At 40.3% G+C, this 24507-nt stretch overlaps 1 protein-coding gene across 2 annotated transcripts in view; it reads right to left on the reverse strand.

Moving 5' to 3' along the window:
• The window catches only part of atrnl1a (attractin-like 1a), a 342626-nt gene that overhangs the window by 111610 nt on the left and 206509 nt on the right, over positions 1-24507 (reverse strand). For both annotated transcript variants that reach the window (XM_085477017.1, XM_085477018.1), the window contains one exon: positions 23354-23432. In XM_085477017.1, the coding sequence (XP_085333143.1) occupies positions 23354-23432 (79 nt within the window). The remainder of the gene's footprint in view (positions 1-23353; positions 23433-24507) is intronic.

Below are 24507 nucleotides of genomic sequence, written 5' to 3' on the forward strand. Positions count from 1 at the left end.
ACACACACTTAACCTGAGTATTAAGTATTTTGTCTACAAAATAAAGTCTCCTAAAACCTTAATTTCTTTGAGTTTTTTCGCTTCTTTTTGGGTACTTTTTCAGCCCAGTTTGAAAAAAACAAAATAAAACAGTTTTGAACCAAGTAGATGCTAATGCTTCAGACACTCGGCTAGCTGAAGAGAAATGATGGAGAAAACTACAGACAATGTTTTTCTCCAGGATTAAACTACCATTAGACTTGTGCTGGCATTATTTTGTTCCTGAGTCGACAGTAATTTCAGCCTGACCTGTGTTTATGCATCATGGAGTGGGTGTCTGCAGCTTTTCCTTTTCCTCCAGACTGCAGGAGGTTTGATTTGACTGATTAATTTCTTCTCTCAGGCTGATAAGTTAATCTATGAAGTCACTGCTGAACTGCTGGCACGGATCACTGCTATTTGCAGTCTGAGATGTAACTGTAGACATGAAATGGATGCAAAATGTGTATTTTTAAATGTTTTGACATCACTGAATATGCCTGATTTTTCTCTTGCGATTACTCAACGCCACAGATGGTGGAATGAGAGCATTCGTGGATTCGAGGTAAATCAAATCAGTCTTTTGTGAGTGAGTCAAAAATGTAGCAAAATACAAATACACGCAGATGATGGGCCAAATGCCCCAGGAACAGAGCTTTGAAACTTTTAATAATCACCAGGTCTCTCAGTCTGTTTACCAGTGCATCTCCCTGCAGTATGAGTGTACCTCCGACTACAAAGTTTTTTTAATCACAAAGGAAACCTTAGCTGAAAAAGGAAAATGTAAATCTCATTTGAGTCCTGCAGACGGCCTCAGGAGCAAGCACAGGCAGTGGACAGAGTGCAACAACAGAATGAAATTATACCACATTCAGCAGGTCTCTAACTAGATCATACAGCCCCGATAATGTTTAATTTATTTAATATATTTAATATATAAAACTTTACCCACAGAATTCAAGATACATATTCATGTTGAAAACATCATAGCTGTCAAAGCATGCTTCTTTAACATGTCCCAGTGCTTTTGGTTTTGCATGAGATTTTCTGTTTTCCTGTTCTCTGGTATATTGCATCTGTGGAATGTACCCAGTAAAATGCTGCATTACTTTTAAAGCTTTTAAACGTGTTATCATATTTATTGTTGAATATAGACAACATGAGCTTTGTCACTTGAAAATCATTTTCTTATACAGAGGAGATGTTTGTTCTTGGACAGTTAGCAGCAATATGACAGCACATGTTGCGTAAAGCTTGCGTTTGATGTGCCAGTGCTGCTGCCCTGCATTCTTTTTCTACCTACATACTCACATACACACAGATGCAAGAAAGTTGATTCTGGGACTTTTCAGTGGGAGAAACATTTTAACCAAGTGACTTCTACAGTCTCAGCTGACTCCAAGTTTCCCGGACCTTATAAACAGTACAGCTGCATAACGACTAAACCTAAAACTAGCACCCTTACCTACCGCTCAGCCCCAGAGATCATTTTATTGATCATTAATATGCAAACTGTCATGACTACTGATCCATGACTACTGTTCACATAGAGATGGGGAATAGCTGCAATCACAGCACTGTAAGATGGTAACAGATGTACTTTTACGCCTGATTTAGACTTTTGCAGGAAATCTATGTTGTAACTTGCAATGTAATCGCAAACTCCTTCCACAGCATTCAGTCACTGTGGGGCTCCGTGGACCCAACAACTAGTGACATTTCTCAGAAGGAGCAGTCAGGTTACGTGGATCGGTTCTCGGTTATGTCATCGGTTATGATTTAGATTACCTGCAGTAGTATAAATCATGGTCATTCCCTTTTCATACAGATGGCTGCCTTGCACCACTCAAACCAGCACCCCTCCCTATCTAGGATGTACATTTCCTCATCACTGAAGGACTGGTCTAGCCTGTAGGCATAAAACAGTCGCAAAGTTCTGGCCTGACGAAGTAGCTCTTCTGTATTTGACAACTTTGCAACAGTTTGTTCTGTTTCCCCAATGTCTGATTAAGGCAATCCTCTGGGTACTTAATCTACTACACTATATTTCTCTGTCTGTGCTTGAAGACCGAATCCATGGATGTTTGGGGGCTTTGAAAGAGATGCTGTGTGTTAAAAAAAAAATCCTTTCAGCCATTCTGATACTCAAAGGGATCACCACTGGTTTTCATATAGAAAGCAGTTGTCCTTCTTTCCTGGATCAGTTGGCTCATTCGGCATCTTCCGAGCTTTGATGAATGCCCAGCCGGGATAACGACATTTACTAAAGGCTCTTTTGATATGATGCTCTTGTGCTTCCCTGGCAACTGAGTCTACGGAGATGGTGTGTTGGTTTACAACACACATCAACTTTCAAATATCCCCTTTACTGATGGCAGTTTCATAGTCCCAGAATGCTAGCCTGTTATCTTTCATATACTCGCTGGTGAACCTGATGTATTTGTCCACTGGGTTAATGTGATCTGTGAATTGTGGTGCTTCCTGAGATTAGATTTTCACCCAGGTTTCATTCACATACTTGAACCAACAGCTCTGTTCTGTTCCAGAATAGGATATCAGGGCTATCTTTGCTACTTCCTCTAGATACAAGTTAGCCACAATAGGTGAAAGTGGGGAACCTGTGGGACACCCATGTGGACTGTAAACAGTTCGGAGAGCAGACACACGTTCAGGGTGTCTCCATTGCTGAGGTCATCCTGTAATTTCTTGTGAAGAAAGACCAGTGTTTCATCTGCCTCCGCACCTTCTCCATAAAACCCAAAGTGTTCTGAATGTGGTGTTTTGAGCTGCCTAACAACTGACTGAAGACTGAAATCAGAAACTTGGAAGATGTTGTAGGTAACACAACTGTTCACACTAGCAAAGGGTTTAAAAGGTGCAGCCTTTTAGTAAGACACACAGACTTGGTGTAGCTTAGATTATGTATACAGGGAGTGCAGAATTATTAGGCAAATGAGTATTTTGTCCACATCATCCTCTTCATGCATGTTGTCTTACTCCAAGCTGTATAGGCTCGAAAGCCTACTACCAATTAAGCATATTAGGTGATGTGCATCTCTGTAATGAGAAGGGGTGTGGTCTAATGACATCAACACCCTATATCAGGTGTGCATAATTGTTAGGCAACGTCCTTTCCTTTGGCAAAATGGGTCAAAAGAAGGACTTGACAGGCTCAGAAAAGTCAAAAATAGTGAGATATCTTGCAGAGGGATGCAGCAGTCTCAAAATTGCAAAGCTTCTGAAGCGTGATCATCGAACAATCAAGCGTTTCATTCAAAATAGTCAACAGGGTCGCAAGAAGCGTGTGGAAAAACCAAGGCGCCAAATAACTGCCCATGAACTGAGAAAAGTCAAGTGTGCAGCTGCCAAGATGCCACTTGCCACCAGTTTGGCCATATTTCAGAGCTGCAACATCACTGGAGTGCCCAAAAGCACAAGGTGTGCAATACTCAGAGACATGGCCAAGGTAAGAAAGGCTGAAAGACGACCACCACTGAACAAGACCCACAAGCTGAAACGTCAAGACTGGGCCAAGAAATATCTCAAGACTGGTTTTTCTAAGGTTTTATGGACTGATGAAATGAGAGTGAGTCTTGATGGGCCAGATGGATGGGCCCGTGGCTGGATTGGTAAAGGGCAGAGAGCTCCAGTCTGACTCAGACGCCAGCAAGGTGGAGGTGGAGTACTGGTTTGGGCTGGTATCATCAAAGATGAGCTTGTGGGGCCTTTTCGGGTTGAGGATGGAGTCAAGCTCAACTCCCAGTCCTACTGCCAGTTTCTGGAAGACACCTTCTTCAAGCAGTGGTACAGGAAGAAGTCTGCATCCTTCAAGAAAAACATGATTTTCATGCAGGACAATGCTCCATCACACGCGTCCAAGTACTCCACAGCGTGGCTGGCAAGAAAGGGTATAAAAGAAGAAAAACTAATGACATGGCCTCCTTGTTCACCTGATCTGAACCCCATTGAGAACCTGTGGTCCATCATCAAATGTGAGATTTACAAGGAGGGAAAACAGTACACCTCTCTGAACAGTGTCTGGGAGGCTGTGGTTGCTGCTGCACGCAATGTTGATGGTGAACAGATCAAAACACTGACAGAATCCATGGATGGCAGGCTTTTGAGTGTCCTTGCAAAGAAAGGTGGCTATATTGGTCGCTGATTTGTTTTTGAATGTCAGAAATGTATATTTGTGAAGGTGGAGATGTTATATTGGTTTCACTGGTAAAAATAAATAATTGAAATGGGTATATATTGTTTTTTGTTGCCTAATAATTATGCACAGTAATAGTCACCTGCACACACAGATATCCCCCTAAAATAGCTAAAACTAAAAACAAACTAAAAACTACTTCCAAAAACATTCAGCTTTGATATTAATGAGTTTTTTGGGTTCATTGAGAACATGGTTGTTGTTCAATAATAAAATTATTCCTCAAAAATACAACTTGCCTAATAATTCTGCACTCCCTGTAATCTGTATGGCTCAGAAGTATCTTTGTCACTGAACAGTGACTTAAATTTCTCATTACACTCAGTCTGGTTTAACAAAATTGTCCACACACCCTTGTCTACCAGAAGGATGATGATGTTGACATTGCTGTCCTTACTAAGTGACATGCCTTCACTAAAGACAACAACAGTGACTATTACTGCACTCGGGGGTTAACAGAAGAGTATAAAACACTTTACACTCAGACTGTGCAGTGTTATGCAAGCCGCTCTCTCTGTAGATTTACCTCATTATTGTTTTGTGTGTGTACAGTCTCTAATTGAATCCCAACAAGCAATTTGGCTTCCACTAATTCAAAAAAAGATAATAAAAGAAAAAGAGCTCCCCCATATTCAGCATGATATTTGTTCAGGTATGTGAAATGAAGTTATGTTCAAGCGAGAATCGGTTTAATCTGCTTCCCTAAACAAGTCAACATCGCTGAGAAAGCATCAGCTCCACTTCCCTGTAGGATGAATTTCTAGTGCGAGCAGCTAATTGGACTGAGATTGTTCTGCACTCAAGGAATCATCGCCATGTTCAGACAGAGAGAGAGAGAGAAAGAGGAAAAAAAAGCTTCATTAGGTCTTAAACAGAACTGACAGAGTCATAGATAGTTAAGAGAGAGCTTGTTTTGTGTAATGAGTGTAGATATGTTCAACTGTGCAGTACATTCAAACTGAAGCATGTTTCCTTCTGGGAAAAACATTTTAAATCATTTATTAAAAGCTGAAACGAGGAATGCTTATATATTTGTACATTGCTATTTTGGTTTGTAATCCCGCACCTGCCCTCTTTTTCTTGCTCTGTCTTTTTTTATAGACTTCAAGGGCTAAGTCGACACTGCAGGGAAGAGTGGCCCAAATCATGCATGTTTTATTTATATGTGATCCAGATCTGTTTTTTCATGACAGTGTGATTGGTCCCAATCACACTGAATATGATCTTTTCAATTCTGTCCATTTGTGGTCCTGAATCGTAGACACGTCTGATTTTGTTCTTCTTTATCTACATGCGACTAAAACGTCACTTGGCTGACCTTAATGTCTTGTTATGATTCTTTCCACATCACAATCTGCATCCTCTTTGTCATCCCCTCACAAATTCCCTTCACTGCACATGATCTCGTAAATGAAACCGTAAATGCTGAGTTTAGCCGCCTGCATATTTACTCCTGCGTAAAAGCGTGACGCACGCGGCATCGTTTTGACACGTGAGTTCCAGGAGCGTCCTGAATACTGGCCACATCTAAAGAATAAAGCGCATAGATAAACAAAAAGTGAGATCTGAGCAATTCATAAGAATTGAGCACCAAGGTTTGTGGTGTGATGGGAGATAATGAAAACAAAAAACAAACAGGCATTTTCCAACATATGCCAAATAAAAGTATGGAAAAAGCTCCTGTTCAATGACTCATGCTGCATTTAAACCAGCGGTGGGCAGTTCATTGTCCAGAAGGGCCGGATGAGAAAGCTGGACCGTTTTGCAGGACTACACCAGTTAGCTGAACTCAATACCGCCCAATATTAGTTTTACCTTATATCTCTAAGTTTATTGGTGCAGTATTTCACAACAGTGCCAGCTCCTCATGTGGTCCCCACGGGAAAATGAACTGCCCACTACTGGGTTAAACAATTACCCCTCAGGAATGATTGGCATGTCCCAAATATCCCATCATATAAAATATGTTCCTCAGTGGGTCAGAAAAGAAGCGATAATGGGAGTAGAGACTTGATGAAATCACAGATCTCTCAGTCGTGTTTTGAAACACAAGAAAATTATGATTTCATAAGTGCTCCTGAAATCTGTACTGTAAGCATCACCTTAAGAATATGGAAAGTCATCTTCATGGTTCAAGTTCTCCCTGAATCTAGTTATGGATCTGACAGAAACATTCACAGAGCAGCTGCTGGATGCTGATTGAAAGCTCTGACCTTCACATGCGATGTGCTAACTGATGATTTCTTGAAATGAACATTGGCTCATTTCGGTACGTTGGTGGTCCTTTGTGTCTGGGGATGGGCGTCCAGGTACGCACCGGCTCACCCCTTGGTAGCTGCTTGTCGGGGCCTGGAACCTGGGGCTCGCTCGGGCCACTTCGGGGGTGGGGTGCCCTCAGCCTCTCGGCCTGGGGCTCGGTCACTCTGGCACAGCTGGCTGCCGGCAGAGCTCACGGGCACATCACTGCAACCCCCCTTTACTTCTGCTCCGCGGCTGCTGAGTAACCCCTCCTCTGGGGCTCTCCTCAGCTCTTTCTGGGATAGTGGCGCAGCTGCCCTTCTGTTGGTCTTCCTTGGTCTCTGGTGTTCTGAGGGCCTCTGAATGTCTGGAGCCTAGATCTCCTCCACACCTGCTTCATGCCCTGGAGGACGGGGCTGTGGCTCCCCACACCCTCTAGCGATCTGCTAGAGGGTGTGGGGAGCATTTACATGAAGGAAACTTTTAAATACAAGCGCGCTCACGCTCACAGGTGTACACACGGGTGCTCACACACACAAACTACACCCTTTTTGGCTCCTACCTCAAGGCACACTGTGTGCTGTCGATCTTACGTGCTGCACAATAATGTTTAATATTTAGTATTTACGGTTACATTCCCATCCATACATATGCAATAATACTAAGTGCAATAATCCTTTCTGTCATCGTTGTATTTTTAGTCAGTTGTATATAGTATTTGTATTTGTATTCTATTTTTATCTTATTGTATATTTATTTTATTTTATTCTACTGTATATAGTATTTTATTCTATTCTGTACAGTTGTGTACTGTATTTATTCTTATTGTATTCTAATTTTTGCCTCATAACTTTTGCACTGTCCACTTCCTGCTGTGACAAAACAAATTTCCCACGTGTGGGACTAATAAAGGTTATCTTATCTTATCTTATAGATCATCGTGATGATGTTGTTTATTATGTTGCTCTCTTTTTCTTTGCTTGTTTTCTCTTTTTTCTTTCTCAACAGGTGAGTGATAAATGTATTTTTTGTCTGTTTGTTTTGTTGGTTTTTGTTTTTTGCCCTTTATCCCCGTCCCTCTTCCTCGCTGTTTTTCTTTCCCTCTTTCTTTCTCCCTTTTCTTTCCCCCAGTCATGTCTGTCCTGTGTTTAGCAAGTGAAAATAAAATAAAATAAACAATAAAATAAAAAAATAAAAAAGGACATAGTTTGTTTAATGGCATCTATGGATTTTAATTTAAATTGAATCTTTAAGAATTTGAGTGGTGTATCTATAGTGTGTTAAACTTTTCACCAAAACAATAAATGCTGCTTTTGAATTTCTGCTATAGCAGGTAAATTTTTTCAGTAATCAGGTACTTAAAAGCATCCTCAAAGTATTGAAATGTGAGGACACATGATGAGTAAGTAAAAAAAACACCATTTTAAAATTGTGAACCTCAAATTCTGAAGGCACATTTCAAAGCTTTCATTCTGAATTTTTATTCCAAGTTCTGCTGCTGAAGCATCGCTCTGCATGCGTGTGTGAGTGCATGTGAGCATCCTGTTTATGAAAAGCTTCTTAGAGCTGGATTAGGATCATCATTGTCCACTGGCTTATGATACGACAAGGATTATGTTAGTACAAAGATATGTTTAGCAACACATCCCAAACTTGCACGCCCACACTGGCGCTGTATACTGGGATGCAGCTTATAGATTGTGGGCTCTACTGCAGTCATAGCATCTTATAATTTAAACTCAAAACAGGTTTTGCTTCTTGTCTTCATTTTCCACATGTGCTCAACATGTAAAATCAAGCAGCTCAGAGGATACAATGTGAACCATATCAGTTGATAGGTGGGGTAACCCTCCCAGGTAAAGGATCACTCAGGAAAAAACTTGTTTAGTGAACTCCAATAGATGTTTTACTAGTAGGCTGCGATCAGCTGATCTGTGCTGCTCCAGTATTCACTGCTCACTGTAGATTTAGTCGACTGCATTCAAAAAGAAATACGCACATGTAACATGAGTTGCACGGCTGATTATCCAACCCACAGATACTATAAAGGTATAAAAGATGGAATTTAGTGAGTGAATCTAACCAGCAGCATCATAAATATAAACTAATATCTACTTTTGATGTAGTCTAGATTTAGCCAGTCGAACATAATGCATCACTGTAAACTTCCCCACAGTGCTGCAAAAAAAACAAAAAAAAACAACAACAACAGGTTATGCTGCACTAAACTGCCTGCCTACAACCTGTGAATAATACAAAAAAATTCTATTTTTATTACGAGTGTTAACGTGATAAAGTATTTTCAGCTTGTATTTCTAGTTTTATTGTGTATATAATGAAAATGAGGATTGATAACACCAGCGCCCTTTGCCGAGTCTGATAATTATGTATAATAATTATCAGACTGATCCAGATCATATGAAATAACTTTTCACTTTAACTACTATCCAGATGCCATGTTGTGCTGATGCATTTATGTGCACATTGTTAGTTGTAGTCAATTAAAGGTCTCTCTAATTGTTCTGAGAGGGAGTCAGGGGACTGACAGCTTCCTTCAGCCAGGCACTGTGGCTCCAGAGGGGACTGGATGGGTGGAATTATGACTCCAGCAGCACACCGGTCACTCATGTCATGATCTTGCCCATCCTGTAAATGGCATAGAATTGTTTTTACATCTTAGTACACCTGACAGAACAGCTGTACTTCTCAGAATAGGTGCAAAACTGAATTAAGATAAACTAAACAATGAAGATAAACCTGTATTAACATATTTGTTCCTTCCTGATTTATATTAGTGTATTCAGCCATTTAATAAAATATCAATAAAAGCGAAATATCTGTAAAATTTGATTTGTTCTTTTTTATAACCATTTTTCTTCTTTTAATCAATTAAAATTGAATCAAGGAAGAAATACAAAAAAACAAAAAATGTGCAATATTTTACCACAGCAAAAAGGCCTGACAAATATTTAGTTACTGCATTTGACTCTCAGTCAAATGTGCTGAAATGACACAATTATCTGTGATGCATGTTTATATATTGGGCATATACTGTATAAAAGTCAGGAGTTAAAGTATGCTGGTATGATCTCAAACAGCGTTCAATACTAATTTCAAATGACTCTGTAAATATCCCCAAACACACAAACTCTTCCTACTGTATACCATTTGTCAGAAATCGTGTCTGTAAATGTACGGTTGCTGTGTTATTCACTGAGTAAAAAAAAACAAAAACATTAATGTGTGACACTGATAGATGCAGAAAAATGTGAGAAGCACAGGAAGACTAGACATTATTTTCAGAGGTGACTGCTCACTGCTCAGCAAGTGAAAATTTATAGACAAGTAATGTCCTCATTCATTTTAGAAAATTAAAATCAGATACTGAATCTATAAATCAGGTTTTTCTTGTGTGTTTGCTGAACTGGCTAAATCTAGACTACATCGAGGGTTGTAGACATTACTTTATATTTAAGATGATCCTGGTTAGAGTGACTAGAGTTGGAAATCCACAAAAGAGGGAGCATATTTCTCCCATATTGGCTTCTCTTCATTGGCTGTTAAATCCAGAATTAAATTTAAAATCCTGCTCATCACATACAAGGTCTTGAATAATCAGGCCCCATCTTATCTAAAAGACCTGACAGTACTGCATCACCCCAGAGCGCACTTTGATTTCAGACTGCAGGTTGCTTGTGGTTCCTAGAGTTTGACAGTACAACGGGAGGCAGAGCATTCACCTTTTGGGCTCCTCTTCTCTGCAACCAGCTCCCAGTTTAGATTTGGGTGACAGACACCCTCTCTCTCGTGGCTGATAAAACAGTGACTTACTGCACCTTCACCTCTCACCCCCATTGGAATACCTTTATGCTGATTGGAGTCACAAGACAGAACAGGTTTTTAATTGAAACCATCTTTCTTTTCTTCAAGTCAAGTGTGATAAATCTATAATTAGTCCAAGTAGTTTTACTGACAGGTAATTTTTCTTTTATAAGATCACATTGTTCACACAGTGACGCCCATTCATACCTGGCACATGCTCTGTCCAACCACAATCTGACCACAATCCATTTATAATTCACTGACACGAAGTGAAAAGCACCTTCAGTTTTTGTCAGGGAATTATAAAGTGAAAAAGATAATGATGAGCTTCAGTTTATACTCTGGTTTCTCCTGGGATGTAGTCAAAACTCTTCTTATGTCAAACTTTTCTCAATACTAGAAAATATATCATTAAACATATACGGGTTACATGCCTTCCTAATAATTAGGCTATACTTATTCAAATATATGCAAGCATATGATCATGTTAACGTGTCGTATTCAGTCTAGAACACAAACAAATGGAAAAAAAAGTCACAGAGAAACTGTCAATAAAATATCAGTCTGTCCATGCAGACGTGCACAAGGGCAAAGTCAAAGTCAAAGTCAGCTTTATTGTCAATTCTGCCACATGTACAGGACATACAGAGAATAGAAACTACGTTACTCTCAATCCCTAGATAAAATAGCAAATGAACATTTAAATATAAGAGTGATTAAAAATGCAAGTAAAATAATTAAAAAGTAAAATTTAAATAAATAAATACAATACAATTTTTACATATAACAAGAAAGCTATACAATATACAATATAATGAGTAAATGACATTGAGTGCAAACCAGGCAGAGTAGTGCAAATGGGCAAATAGTGCAAATGGAGATTTGGTAATGTATGGTAAGAGATAGTGTAACAACAAAGTCTTATGAGGTAGTGGCAGTCCAATGCTCCACAAAGTGACTGGTAACTGGTGCAGGCCAGTGAGTGAGTTAGAGAGTGTGTGTGTGTGTGTGTGTGTGTGTGTGTGTGTGTGTGACAGAGTTCAGTAGGACCGTGGAGGAGAGAGGGGAGAGGGGGCAGAATCGGGAGGGAGTTAAGCTTCCTGACAGCCTGATGGATGAAGCTGTCCTTCAGTCTGCTGGTCCTGGCCCGGAGACTCCGCAGTCTCCTCCCCGACGGCAGCAGCTTGAAGAAGCTTTGCATTGGGTGCGTGGGATCAGCCGCTATGCAAAGGGCTTTTTTAGTGAGACGGGTGCTGTAAATGTCCTGGAGGGAGGGGAGAGAGACACCAATGATCCTCTCTGCAGCTCTCACTATGCGTTGGAGGGTTCTATGACAGGACGCATTGCAGGTTCCAAACCACACAGTGATGCAGCTCGACAGGATGCTCTCGATGGTGCCTCTGTAGAAAGTGTACATGATGGGGGCTGGTACTCCTGCTCTTCTTAGTTTGCGGAGAAAGAAGAGACGCTGCTGTGATTTCTTGGCCAGTGCTGTGGTGTTGTACGTCCAGGAGAGATCCTCTGTGATGTGCACACCCAAGAACTTGGTGCTGCTCACTCTCTCCACAGACGCTCCGTCAATGGTCAGAGGAGCATGTTGGGTGTGCATTCTCCTGAAGTCCACAACAATCTCCTTCGTCTTCTCCACATTCAGAGAGAGATTGTTGTCAGCACACCACGTGGCCAGGCGTCTCACCTCACTTCTGTAGTCGGTCTCATCCCTGTTGCTAATGAGACCCACCACCGTTGTGTCGTCCGCAAACTTGGTGAAGAGGTTGGAGCTGTATGATGGAGTGCAGTCATGGGTCAGCAGAGTGAAGAGGAGGGGAGAGTTAAAGTCCAGGAATCAAGTCGCTGGTTTAGGCTAGAGTTATTTATATGAGCCCGACCACCCACGCCCACCCAGATATGTGTCAACAGCAGAGTCAACAGCAGCCATCAATCAAAATGCTTTGTGTGGCGGAGAGATTTTTAGGATGGCAGCAGAGACAAAGAAACCACAAAAAAAAAAAAAAAAAAAGGAGGAGAGGGAAGCAGAGGGAGGGAGTTATATTATTACAGACGGCTGGCCTGAGGCACTTTCCAGTAAAAATCTTAAACGGAACAGGCAGACAAACACAACCGTATAAAACCATCTCCACCACCATATGGCTCCGGGGAGATGTCCTTGTTGTGTCCCTCAAAACACTCCACTCTCTCTCTTCACCCCTTTCCTCCCCCCCCTCCCCCATCGTCTCTCACGTTTCGGTGCTTTTGAAGTTTGCTGGTGGCTGTGAGGTGCTGCTAAACCACTCTCTGAACACCAACACCTTCAAGCTAATCGGGGTCTCTGACAGTGACAGTGGTCACCTGGCCTGCACTGATAGCAGCATCATTAACATTTATCATATTGCCTGTTTTTACTTTTTTTTGTATCAGCGACAAGTGAGTAAACATAACATGAGCACTAGCTGAGAAATAGTTGAACAGTTTTTAAGACTGTTAGTACCAAAAATATCCATTTAAGAATAATATTAGCTCATTTTAGATATGGTGGCATCACATGGGGTAACAAGTGGTACTATAAAGAAACATCTGCAGGAAAATTTTGCAACTAATTGGGTCAATAGCAACAGAGCATGGTAAAATATAAATAGAATAGAATAGAATAGCCTTTATTGTCATTGTACGGAGTACAACGAAATTGGAGTGCCACTCCCTTGGTGCAAGTTTCAATAATAAATATAAATGTAAAATATAAAAAGTACAAAAAAACAATCGTAAGTACTCAAACAATAGTATGTACAATATATACAGGATAGCAGCATTAATATAATGACAGTATCTTAAATATATGGTTGAATACAAAAGCCCATCTGACAGCAGTCTAACATTACAGTGGAACCCCGACTTACGAATACCCCATTTAACGAAAAATTCAAGTTACAAAGGCACTTAACGGCAATATTTCTGCTCGTGTTACGGCAAAATGCCAGCGTAACGAAATCCGCTGGCTCTGATTGGCTGAGCCCAGAATGGCTACAATGCCCACAATGCCTTCCAAATCATGTGACAACCCCCTTGGCTTGTGTACTTGCACTTTGCTGTTCCACTTGAACGACGTATTGTTGTTGCAGTTAGCAGTTAGCCTATAGCCCTATCTTTCACTCAAAAGGCACGATGGGTGCTTCGATTTACGAAAGACCCTCGGGAACAAATTAATTTCGTAAGTCGGGGTTCCACTGTGCTTCTGAAATTGCAAAACAATTTCGCAAGAATGCTTTTCAGAATAATCTTCATACTGGGAGAGAAATGGGGTTGAGAGGCAGGGTACACCCTTGATGCTGTCGCATTCACCGTCTTTTTGTGTATTTTATACTGTGTGGTGCCAAAAGGTTTGAAAGGTCTGGACTGCAGGCAAGTCAGTTCATGACCTGGTCTTCTCTCTATGAAGCCATGCTGTTGTAATATCTGCAATACGCAGTTAGCATTGTCTTGCTGAAAATATGCAAGGCCTTCCCTGAAAAAGACTTTCGTTGGATAGAAGTTGTTGCACCTGGTGGTGCTTTTCCAGAGCACCGTCTTTTTCAACCCAGAGACGCGTTTATGAATCCTGTTCACATACGGCTCAATGTGCGTTCACAAACAAAGAAGCACCATATTTAAAAGAAGGAGCAAAGGATGACTCTGCAATCCTTTAGGCAAACAGGAATATATGACATAATTGCCACATTGTTTGCAAAATTCAGCCCTAATATATATCAAAGGTGGTAGACAACAGACTCCGTACTATCAACAGCAAGAATGTTCCCTATGTGAAAGAAATCATCAGCAACATATGAACACTTGACACACAAGTCTATCTATACAGTAATGTGCATCAGGCTTTGCAGTTTTAAATGAATACAAACAGACTTTTATTTTAGGACTCAAAAAGCCACATATCACACAAAGTACATGTTTTTCTTTTTTAAATGCAACACGTCATGGGTAGGAAAATATTTAAATGAATACATTTAAAGGTCGAATGCTTTTCCAGCATTGCAATAGTGAAAATGTCAGGATGTCATTCTGCTTTCTGTTGATTGAGTGGCTTCAAAAAGTATAGAGACCTGAAAATGCCAGAATCAGTAGCACACAAATACACGGCTCAATTTAAAGACTAACCAAATAAATAAAAAAGGCTTTCCACTGAATACACCTCAATCCTCCATCGGGTCCGAGAGGTGGGGGCAGCAGAACAAGGAGAGATGCCCAGACCTCCCTCTCCTTTCTTTTTTTGATTCATTCATCTTTTTAAAAAAATATATTTTTTTAAAAAGATGAATGAGTGTAAACTAACTCCCATTATTTTCTCTGTATGCTGTGTTTGTACACTTGCAAGTTGGCCAGCTCGTAAATGCAATAGTAGGGACGACTACGTTTGGAGGTTAAGCACAGGCTGCATGGTGGCTGGTCATGGTGTGTGCATGTGTTTGTCTATGTTCTCCTCTCGTCCCTTTGATTTGTTTAAACAGCGGTCATCCGCAGACATCCAGCCATGCTTGGCCACATTAAACCTCTTCTACTAATCTGCCACCTCGATTAATGCCAACTAAATAATAGGACACACAAACATATGCACATGCTGTGTAGCACCAACACACATAGGGGAACCCCCCCCCCCCCAAAAAAAAAAAACAGCACCCGTACACAAGTGATTTGGCATTCAGTGGTCCAGACAGGCTAATCTCTCCAACTGCAGATTGGAGTGTGCTGCAGCCAAGGACTGAGCAATCAGAGCATAACATCACCTCTGCAGAATCGTGGAAATCCAACAGTTTTAATAAAAAGGAGAAGAGGGGAAAAAAAGAAGAGCCTTTATTTTGAAATTAAAAAAGTCTCCGAGCAATATAATCTAATTCTAAGCTTTATTAAAAAATTAAGGTTGCTTATTATATTTTAAACTTGACTTACTTACTTTGGTAATAAATGGCTTCTGGCTCACAGCGCCATAATATTGACACAATCTTGTCATTAAAATTAGCTTAAGCACCTTTGACTCATCATCTTGCCATTGAAATTAGACAGTAAGAGACCTCAGGAAAGCATTTACAGCAGCATAATTAGCTCCATAAGCCAGCTTGCTGGTTGCAGTGCAGCACTGACAAGTTCTAAACAAACAAAACAGCCTCAAAACTTAAATTTAATCAAGCTTGCTTCTTCTTCATTATGCACAGAATTTTAACCCTCCTGTAATTTGGAGTGGAGCATCTCTGAGTATAATTCCTTAATGAGTGTAGAGGAAAAATGACACAATATGTTAATTGCCTCATGCAAGGGGAGTGCAAACATCTAATTTAAGAAAATTAATGTGAGAGGTGGAGCCGCTGTAGTGAAGACTGCAGAGGTCAGGGGGCACCGTCAGCTAAAGGGAGAGCGATGCTCAGATTCAGAAGCAGAAACCGGCTGTGCTGCAAAGTAATAAAGTCTTCAGGATAACTTATCAGCAAAGAAGAGTGACAACATCTGTCTGGGATGTGAATTTAAAAAAATACTCTACCAAGTAAACCAATAAACTAAATGAGAATCAGTTTTTTATAGAGTAGAGAGACAGATGCACAGAATGTGAAGGCAGACTTTTAACATCATCATAAAAACAACATGGGAGACAGACTTGTTCAAAAAGGTTTCCTATTAATTAAAAATGGTTATTTTGTAATATTCTATTGATTTCCAGCTTAAACAGTTGGTAAAAATTTACTTTTAATTGAATCAGATATTAAAGTTTGTTTTAATCTGTATTAGAAGTATAAAGCCAGCAACTAAATCATCATAGCATCAGATAATTATGTGAATCAGCAGCTGAAAATCTGGTTTTTGACAGTTTGTTTGTTTTGATGATGGTTTAAATGCTGCTAAGAAGACAGCTAAAATTTACAATTTAATATTTGAGTAAATGTGTCTTGTTTATCAACTTAGGGTGAGGCTTCGCAGTATTAAAACACAACTTCATTAGAAGAGAGCCACAGGTGTTACATCAGAACATTCATAAGATAACCGAGGGTTAAACTGGTGTTTGACGACTTGGAGTAAAGCCCGTAGGGCATTTTATGACTTGCTTTTAGCAAATGTTCAAATATGGGCTGAAATATGAAGCCAAGGTAAGAATGTAGTAAATTGCAGTTCTTCTATAGCCACTTGAGACATACTCCAATTTTATAATCTTCAGCACAAGCCCAACAGTAGTAAAACAGAACTCCTGGTTGTGGCCCCCCAGGCCCTACTCGAAGGCTGGAATTCTACTCCTCGACACTGACGGTTGCACCACATCAGCATCCATTGCATTCCAGGCTTATATTAAATCTGTCAATAAAGCCGTTTTTTTCCAATAAATGAGCATCGCTGACTTCGTCCATCACTTATTGACTCTGTAGCAGAGACACCCGTCGATGCCTTTGTTACCACCCCACTGGACAACTGCAATGGGGTCTTGTTCGGGATCAACAGCAAAGCCCTGGACAGACCTCAATATCCCAAAACTGCCAGACATCTAACATGCACTCTGGTGACATATCTATTAACATGACATATTTGTGAGGATAGGTTAATTGATTAATCTAAATTGCCCATAGGTGTGAATGTGGGAGTGAATATGAGAGCGAGTGGCTGTCTGTGTCTCTGTGTGTTGGCCCTGCAACAGACTGGTGACCTGTCCAGGGTGTACCCCACCTCTCACCCTATGACAGCTGGGAAAGGCTCCAGCGCCCCCCGCGACGCTGAAAAAAAGGATAAGCAGAAGCGAATGGATGGATGGGTAACAGAAGGCATGTAACATTAATCAGATACCATTCCAAGCTTTAAGCGAGTGGAAGGAGGGTTTGCCATGTAACTTTCTTGCCCAAATATGTTAAAATGTGAGCCTATCAGGTATCATAGGGCAAGACACAGGGTAAACCCCAGACAGGTTGTCAGTCTGTTGCAGGGTAACACATGGAGGCACATAACCATGAGCCATGGTCAATTTAGAATCACCAAATCCAAGACCTTTTCAAGGTATTGTCCCATAAATATCGTGTTTCCACTATAAGAGTGTTCATACAGATTCATATAACAAAATTCTGCTTTTCTGATGAGGCCAAATAAGAGTTTAAAAAATGACTTCGCTACTTGAGGAAAGAATGATTAAAAAAAGGCATCTGAAAGGGTGTCAGCGGTGCAGAGAAGACCTTAATCTTGTCCTTCTGGCTGGCCATCTTTCTAGCTTTTCATTTTTATTTGACTAATTTATCTAGCCGCGAGGCAGCATCAGCTGTGGTGGATTTCAAAAAATCCACACACTACAGACACACACACTCACACAGTCTTCAGAGGAGCAACCCTATTAGGGAAAACCAGAGACATGGTGCGCAGCTTGTCTCTGCGCATCAGCATTAGAATTTCAAAGTAGCTTTTGATTGTTTGATCTCATATCCAAAAATGATTGTTGGTAATAAAAAACAAGTATGAGAAAAAAGCAATTAACATAAAGCTGCAGCTCTATTAATATCCAGTTTTCTCTGTAGTCTCGTGGCTGGTTGTGATCCATAATTAACGGTGAAGAGATCCCATTTTCACCTTCTGCTGTGGTTCCCCACTAGACCAGCTCTCTGGAGAGCGCAGCAGAGAGAGGGAGATAGCAATGAACAGATGATACTTCACACAGAAAAGCTAGAAAGAGACTTTTTTTTTCTAGTATTACAACCTGACAGACTTGACACTTTTAATATCTTTATATTATGGCTCAGTTCATAAATTCGTTTTATGTTAAGTCACAGTAAATCCTGATCATTTAAAAAGGTGGTTATAAACAAAGATGTGTTGAAAGATGTCAGAAAATTCTCTTTGAAATATGCATATTCACATCTATGTCACACCCATATCATATGGAAGTCCTGAGTAGGGCTGTGCGATATGACCAAAATCTCATATCGCGATATAAGACATATATCGTCCCGATAATGATATAAATCACAAAAATTTAACATTTCCTGTAAATTCTGTGAATCTCGGGCAGCTCGTCTTGCGGGAAGTGTTTCCAGCTGCGCGTCATGTAGCTGGAGTCGAGTGTTTTAACCGATGCATGAAACGATACATTTTTAGACATAAGTTGTAACGGCCGCCGTTTTCTTTGTATTTATTACACGGCGTGCTGCGGGGAAAAGCCTGTTCTAACGTTTGAGTCTAAGGTTTATTTTTTAGCACCTGGCGGCTCTTTTTTAATTCTCATCCGTAAATAATCTGCTCTTTTACGTAATTCAGTTTATTTTGAAAAGTCTCAAAAGGATCTTGAGCTTTATTGTGAAAGGTTTATGTGGAACATAAACAAGAGGACTCGCGATGCTGTTGTCGTTGTTGCTAACCACAACGCATAAAAACAGGCGCTTGTCCGTCAGTAGTGTGGTTATATTACATATAAGAGAAAGAGAGAACTTTAAGAAATTAATATAGACAGTACAGTGACCATCAGAACGATGAAAAATATTGCCGTAAACAGTTTATTTTGCGACACCACGAAACAAACAATAGTGTAAAATGAAACGATAGATGTTTTTATATCGTCATCCGATATGTAAATGGTAAATGGCCTGCATTTGTATAGCGCTTTTCTAGTCCATAGGACCCCAAAGTGCTTTACACTACATTCACACACACATTCACACACTGGCGATAGCAAGCTACATTGTAGCCACAGCCACCCTGGGGCGCACTGACAGAGGCGAGGCTGCCGGACACAGGCGCCACCGGGCCCTCTGACCACCACCAGTAGGCAAACATGGGGTTAGTATCTTGCCCAAGAATATTTGGCATGCAGCCTGGGATCGAACCACTGACCTTCTGATTAGTGGCTGACCTGCTCTGCCACCTCAGCTACAGCCACCCCATAATCGTTATCGTTATATCAAAAAGCCCTAGTCCTGAGTGACGTCAGCAGACCGGTAGCATAATGTGAGCCGGGCACACTGTCACGAGCACTCACACTAACACGGTCTATATTGACCTGGTAGCATCACACAGTTGCCAGATTTGACTCTGGAGACCATTTAAATACAGTGAACTCATTGCCATGTTCAACAACGTAGTTTGAGTTGATTTGACCTTTGTGACACTGCGTGTTAGCCATCAAAGGAGGATACCCAGTGGTCATAAGGACATGGATATGGTCAGTAGCAACACTCAGGCAGCAGTTGTGTTTAAAACCTCCCACCAAAACTAGAACCCTGAATCACTGACACAAGGCAGGATGTTGTTTATGAGCCCATTACCCAAATGTCACAGCAGAAGTCAAGACTCATCAGACCAGGCAATGTTTATCCAGTCTTCTATTGTCCAGTTTCCTGTTCTTAGCTGATACTAACAGTCCCAATGTGGTCATCTGCTGCTGTAGCACATCTCTTTCAAGAGATGCTCTTCTGCATACTTTGGATGTAAGACGTGTTTTTCGAGTTCATGTCCCTTCCTTTCAGCTCAAAGCAGTTGGGGCATTCTTTTCTAAACTCTGGCATCAAGAAGGAGAACTGGATTGTTTTCTCTTTTTCAAACTATTAAACCCTAGAGGTGGTTGTGTGTTTCTAAAATAATTAGACCAGCCTGTCTGGAAACAACGATGCCATGTTCAAAGTCACTTAAATAACAAATCACCATCCCACTTTCATGCTTAGTTTGAAGTTCAGAAGTTCACCTTGACCGTGTCTACAATGTATTAAGCTGCTACCATGTGATTAGCTGATGAGATATTTGCGTTAATTGGTAGATTAAAAAGTGTATCTAATGAATTGACCACTGAGTGGATTCCTGTTACAACAAGGCTCACACAAACAGCTCAGCAATCAGCTTGTAGTTCATATAATGCAAAATTTACATGAGATAAACATGGCTGTACTATCCATCTCTCCCCTTAAGGAGCAGCAGTTTATCTCTCTAATAATCAGGTTGACACTAAACACATCAACACCAAGAAATCATAAAAACAAAGAAATCAGCGCTATTGATTGTCCTGGTTAATTTTCTGCTTGATGGTTTTCTGAAGCCAAACTGAGTTTGCGAAGCTTAGAACTATATCTGTGTGAGTAAGTGTGTCTCAGAGTCACGTATATCATCTGACATAAATGATACAGTGGGAAATTGAGGTTGGAGATTGATCTGTAAGCTTCAGGTATCATCTGAAGGAAAATAGAAAAGACACAATTGGCCCTTAGAGCTAAAGAAGGAAAATGAGATTTTGTCACTGACAGACTAATCTGTTGTTTTTCAGATTAAGGTCAGTATTGAGGTCATGTATTACAGAAAACCCCCAACTTCTTTACCAAAAACAATGAATGCATTGCTTATATACATGTGGTAGACAGTAACTACTTGCACTACTAGCTGTAAAAATGGCTGTTGCCTGATAATTTGAATGCTGCACTTTAATTCTATTAGAATTTTCTGATTTAACCATGTGCTTAAAGAAGTAATTTATTTTATATAACTGCACTGTAAATAATGATGGGAGGAAAACTGAGCCGGATCTTTCAAGTTCCAATAACAATAATTTCTCTCCACTGTGCAACTTTTCACTTATTATATCCTCAATCATCCAGAGGAAAGGACAGTAAAAAGAAAATAGCCCTCAGGAAGAATGAGGGAGACACACAGTTAAAGACAGAGAAATGTGGAAATTAACCAACAGTGCAGTGAGCATTGCGAATGTGCTGTGATATGAGACCAGCTCTCATAAATATTGTAGCAGAGTGTCAAGCAGCCTGCCAGCAACCAACATACTGCTCCTCACACTGATAAAACAGGGCTAAACAATCACTGCGCTGGAAACATACACACCTGTAAGTACACACACACGCACGCACGCACACACGCGCGCACACACACAGGACAAAGCTGTTCAAGAATCCTCAATGTTTATATCAAGCTCTATATTTCACTTGTCATTTCTCAGGAAAGACTCTGCACAACATAAAATATTAAAGACAGATGATAAGGTCAAAAATCTGACTATTTAAATTGACAACAACTGGATTGTCGGTAAGCACCTTTTTTCAGATGTTAAACACATTACTGATTTATCATCAGGCTCATGTGTGAAATGTGTTGGCAGTGATTTGGTCAGAGCAACGTTTGCATTCATTATCTGGACACTCCAATGAGTTGATGATCTATCTATGTATATACATATACATACATACATATACAACAACAAACAAACACAAATGCACACACACGTTTAAAATGAGCTACTCTTGAACATAGCTTGTTCTGCCCCTTGTCACAGCATGGTGGGTTTATTACAGCTTTATAGCTGTAGGATGATCAGACTGTATATGTCCTACCACTGTGATGCCATTTTCTAATAATATTTTTTAGTTATAATATTTAAATGCCGCTTCAAGTAACTACCTAATGCCAACAACCTTGGTACATAATATAAACACAAAGACGCATATCTATGAAGTAGTGGTGATTAACATGTAAGCAAATTCTACAGTTTCACTCCCAAAATGCTCCAAAAGGCAACAATACCACAAATTAGCTAAGGGTATACCCAGAAAACAGCTAGTGGCCTCAGAGCAGCCATGGCTCCAATCACCCCTAACCCTTAATACAGTGATACAGACGGGGTGAGTTATAAAAGATTCACCACACATACTGTTGTTATAAAGCTGTAAAAATAGTTCTTTCATCTTTAAAGTCACTTTAACATTGGACTTTATTGGGATTGACTCTCTTTAGAAGACAGCCTCTGGTGGCTATATTAAGAACTGCGGTTTTCAGTGTTTCGTGTTTGCTTCATTAGCGTTTGCCTGCCAGATGTGTGCTAATGCCAGTTTACTGTCATTGCAACACTGCTGTTTGTTATACTGATTAGCAGCAGGGGAGCTCATTTTGTTTGGACTGTTTAAAAAAAAACAGCAAGTCTGTTAAAGTTTTCAGCACACACATCTTTTAGAGTCTCAGGTACATAATTAGCAGCTTATTTTGTGTTTTTATATATATATATATATATTTTTTCTGTTTACTTTCTGCAACCAGAAATGTTCTTCAAGCTTTTCTCTTCGGCAGAGACGCTAATGCAAACTCAAAGTCACATACTGGCTCAATCTGCAATCTGGACTCTATTCATTAAAATCTGTAAAAACCAAACAACAATTAGTTTTGCATACACCATGTGAGAAAAACGTCACTAACTGAACATAAAGGTTTACTCCACTTAAGAAGATTACGAATAGTCCTAATTGAAGGCAATTCATTTTTGAAACATCATAAATCTTAAAGACACACGTCGTCATCATTTAAATGGGGAAAGTTAATTTGCAAATGAAAAGATCAGCATTTTCTGCACGATGACAAAACAGCAGTGGAGGAGAAAAGGGGGAAGAGCAAGAACCAACAAGTGTATTTAAACACAATAGCTCCCTGTGGTACATCTATGGATTACACTAGTAACAATAGACTATTATCACAGCTGTCCAAAACCAACAGTGATTCCTCCCTGATGACACAAACATAAAACACAAAGTGTGATAAAGAGAATAAGGGTTACTGCTAAAAAACAAAACAAAAATCCCCCCAAAAAACATGTCAAACAGCGCAGCATGGGATTGATTTGGAGCCTAAATTGTTTTTGCATGTGTCTGCGAGTGTGTTTGGAGGAGGGTCAGAAGTAAATATGAAATGATGTGGCATCTGTTCAGGCTTTAAGTGATATATCACTCTATTCCACTCCGTTTAGCATCACTTCGTCTGAGTTAATTGGCTCATGAGGAGCACTAATTAAGGGGAATGGCCTTGTTTATCGTCATGGCGATGCTCGTTAAGCAGAGAGATTTTTTTTTTCCTTCCAGTACTCATGACATTAACCCACCCTTCACAACTTGTGGGTGGGAAGTAGTATCAGTGTTTACCCTTTGATGTGTCAGCTGCATCTGCGTTTCTGTGCAGCAGAATCAAGTGCACACACAGCTTGACAACGCTCTGCATGTAATGTATACAAATGCATATGCACACAATGGCACACATAAAAACGCATTACAAACACACAGGCAATACATTATCCAAGATGTGTCCTACCTCTCTACGCCGTGAGGCCCAGCAGGTCTGTTTGATTTTCCAAACTACAGCAGCCACCAGCAACAGCGACAGGAAACAGCTGGACAGAGGAGACAGACAGATGATAAATCAATCCAAAATCAATGATTTCTCAGTAGTGCATGAACAAGAATATGCAAAAAAACAAAACAACAACCCATCAGGCAGCATTAGATGGAAACAATTTAAAGAACCGCTTTACTTCTAGGAATAAAAGGTTATACAAGAAATGTTAGCATTTCAAGTAACCAGCAGTTGATGTGGCACGAATCAGAACAGATGGCTTTCAACCAAGAGACTACATGGGTTGTTTTTTTTTTTATTATTATTCTGCTTGTTAGTCAAAATATTACAACTAAGTGCTTGACGTCACTCAAGGTGACAAAATAGTCAGTGAAACAAAAGAAAAATCATTGTGTTCATGCTTATAATTAGCTTTTCAGCTGTTAATGTTTTCTTTTTATTTGTTGGGGTTATCCTGCATCCAGTATCTGTGGATAACACAATCATTTAAGCTCTCACTATAAAAATACAACCATAAATGGTTGCATTTCCACACTAATTTCCTCCCCTTTACCTCCATTTCTTGCAGACCATAGGCTAAAAAGGAGAGAGGAATTCTTGAGAAATATGTGGCAAGATACAAAACCGCAGCGACCACAGGCAGCTGGGGATTTTAGGACACAAAAGGGGCGGCAAGAGGGCAATGAGCGACATGATGCTCTCTAACAAAGAACAAGGTTTCATTTACACACAGATGCGCACACACATCCACACATTCTGTTACAAAGTTCAATGTCTGGAGGCCAAAGTTATCAGGCCAAACACAAAGCTTCTCTCTCAAGCAGAACTTCTGACAGCAACTCAAAACAAGCACACCCAAAGACTTAACAACAGGAAGTCCCTGAGAAAGTGCTGAGGACAGCAGCTTCGAAACAATCCTGCTCTTCATCTGTTTCTGTGTGTGTCAGTGCGTGTGCATGTGCTCTCCCATCTCTCAGTATGGAGATGACAGCATTGTAAAGGGTATTAGTGTTGTAATGAGCGTGACATTTTCAGACCAATTGTGGCGAGGAGACTGCTGTCATGGCCTCTTCAGTCCACTGACTTTTCAGTTGCATTCAGAGACATCGCAA

Source organism: Copadichromis virginalis, linkage group LG13, assembly GCF_057382275.1.
Source record: "Copadichromis virginalis isolate Kocher_CV1m ecotype Utaka linkage group LG13, C_Virginalis_male_GT1.1, whole genome shotgun sequence".
In the NCBI taxonomy this organism is placed as follows: domain Eukaryota; kingdom Metazoa; phylum Chordata; class Actinopteri; order Cichliformes; family Cichlidae; genus Copadichromis; species Copadichromis virginalis.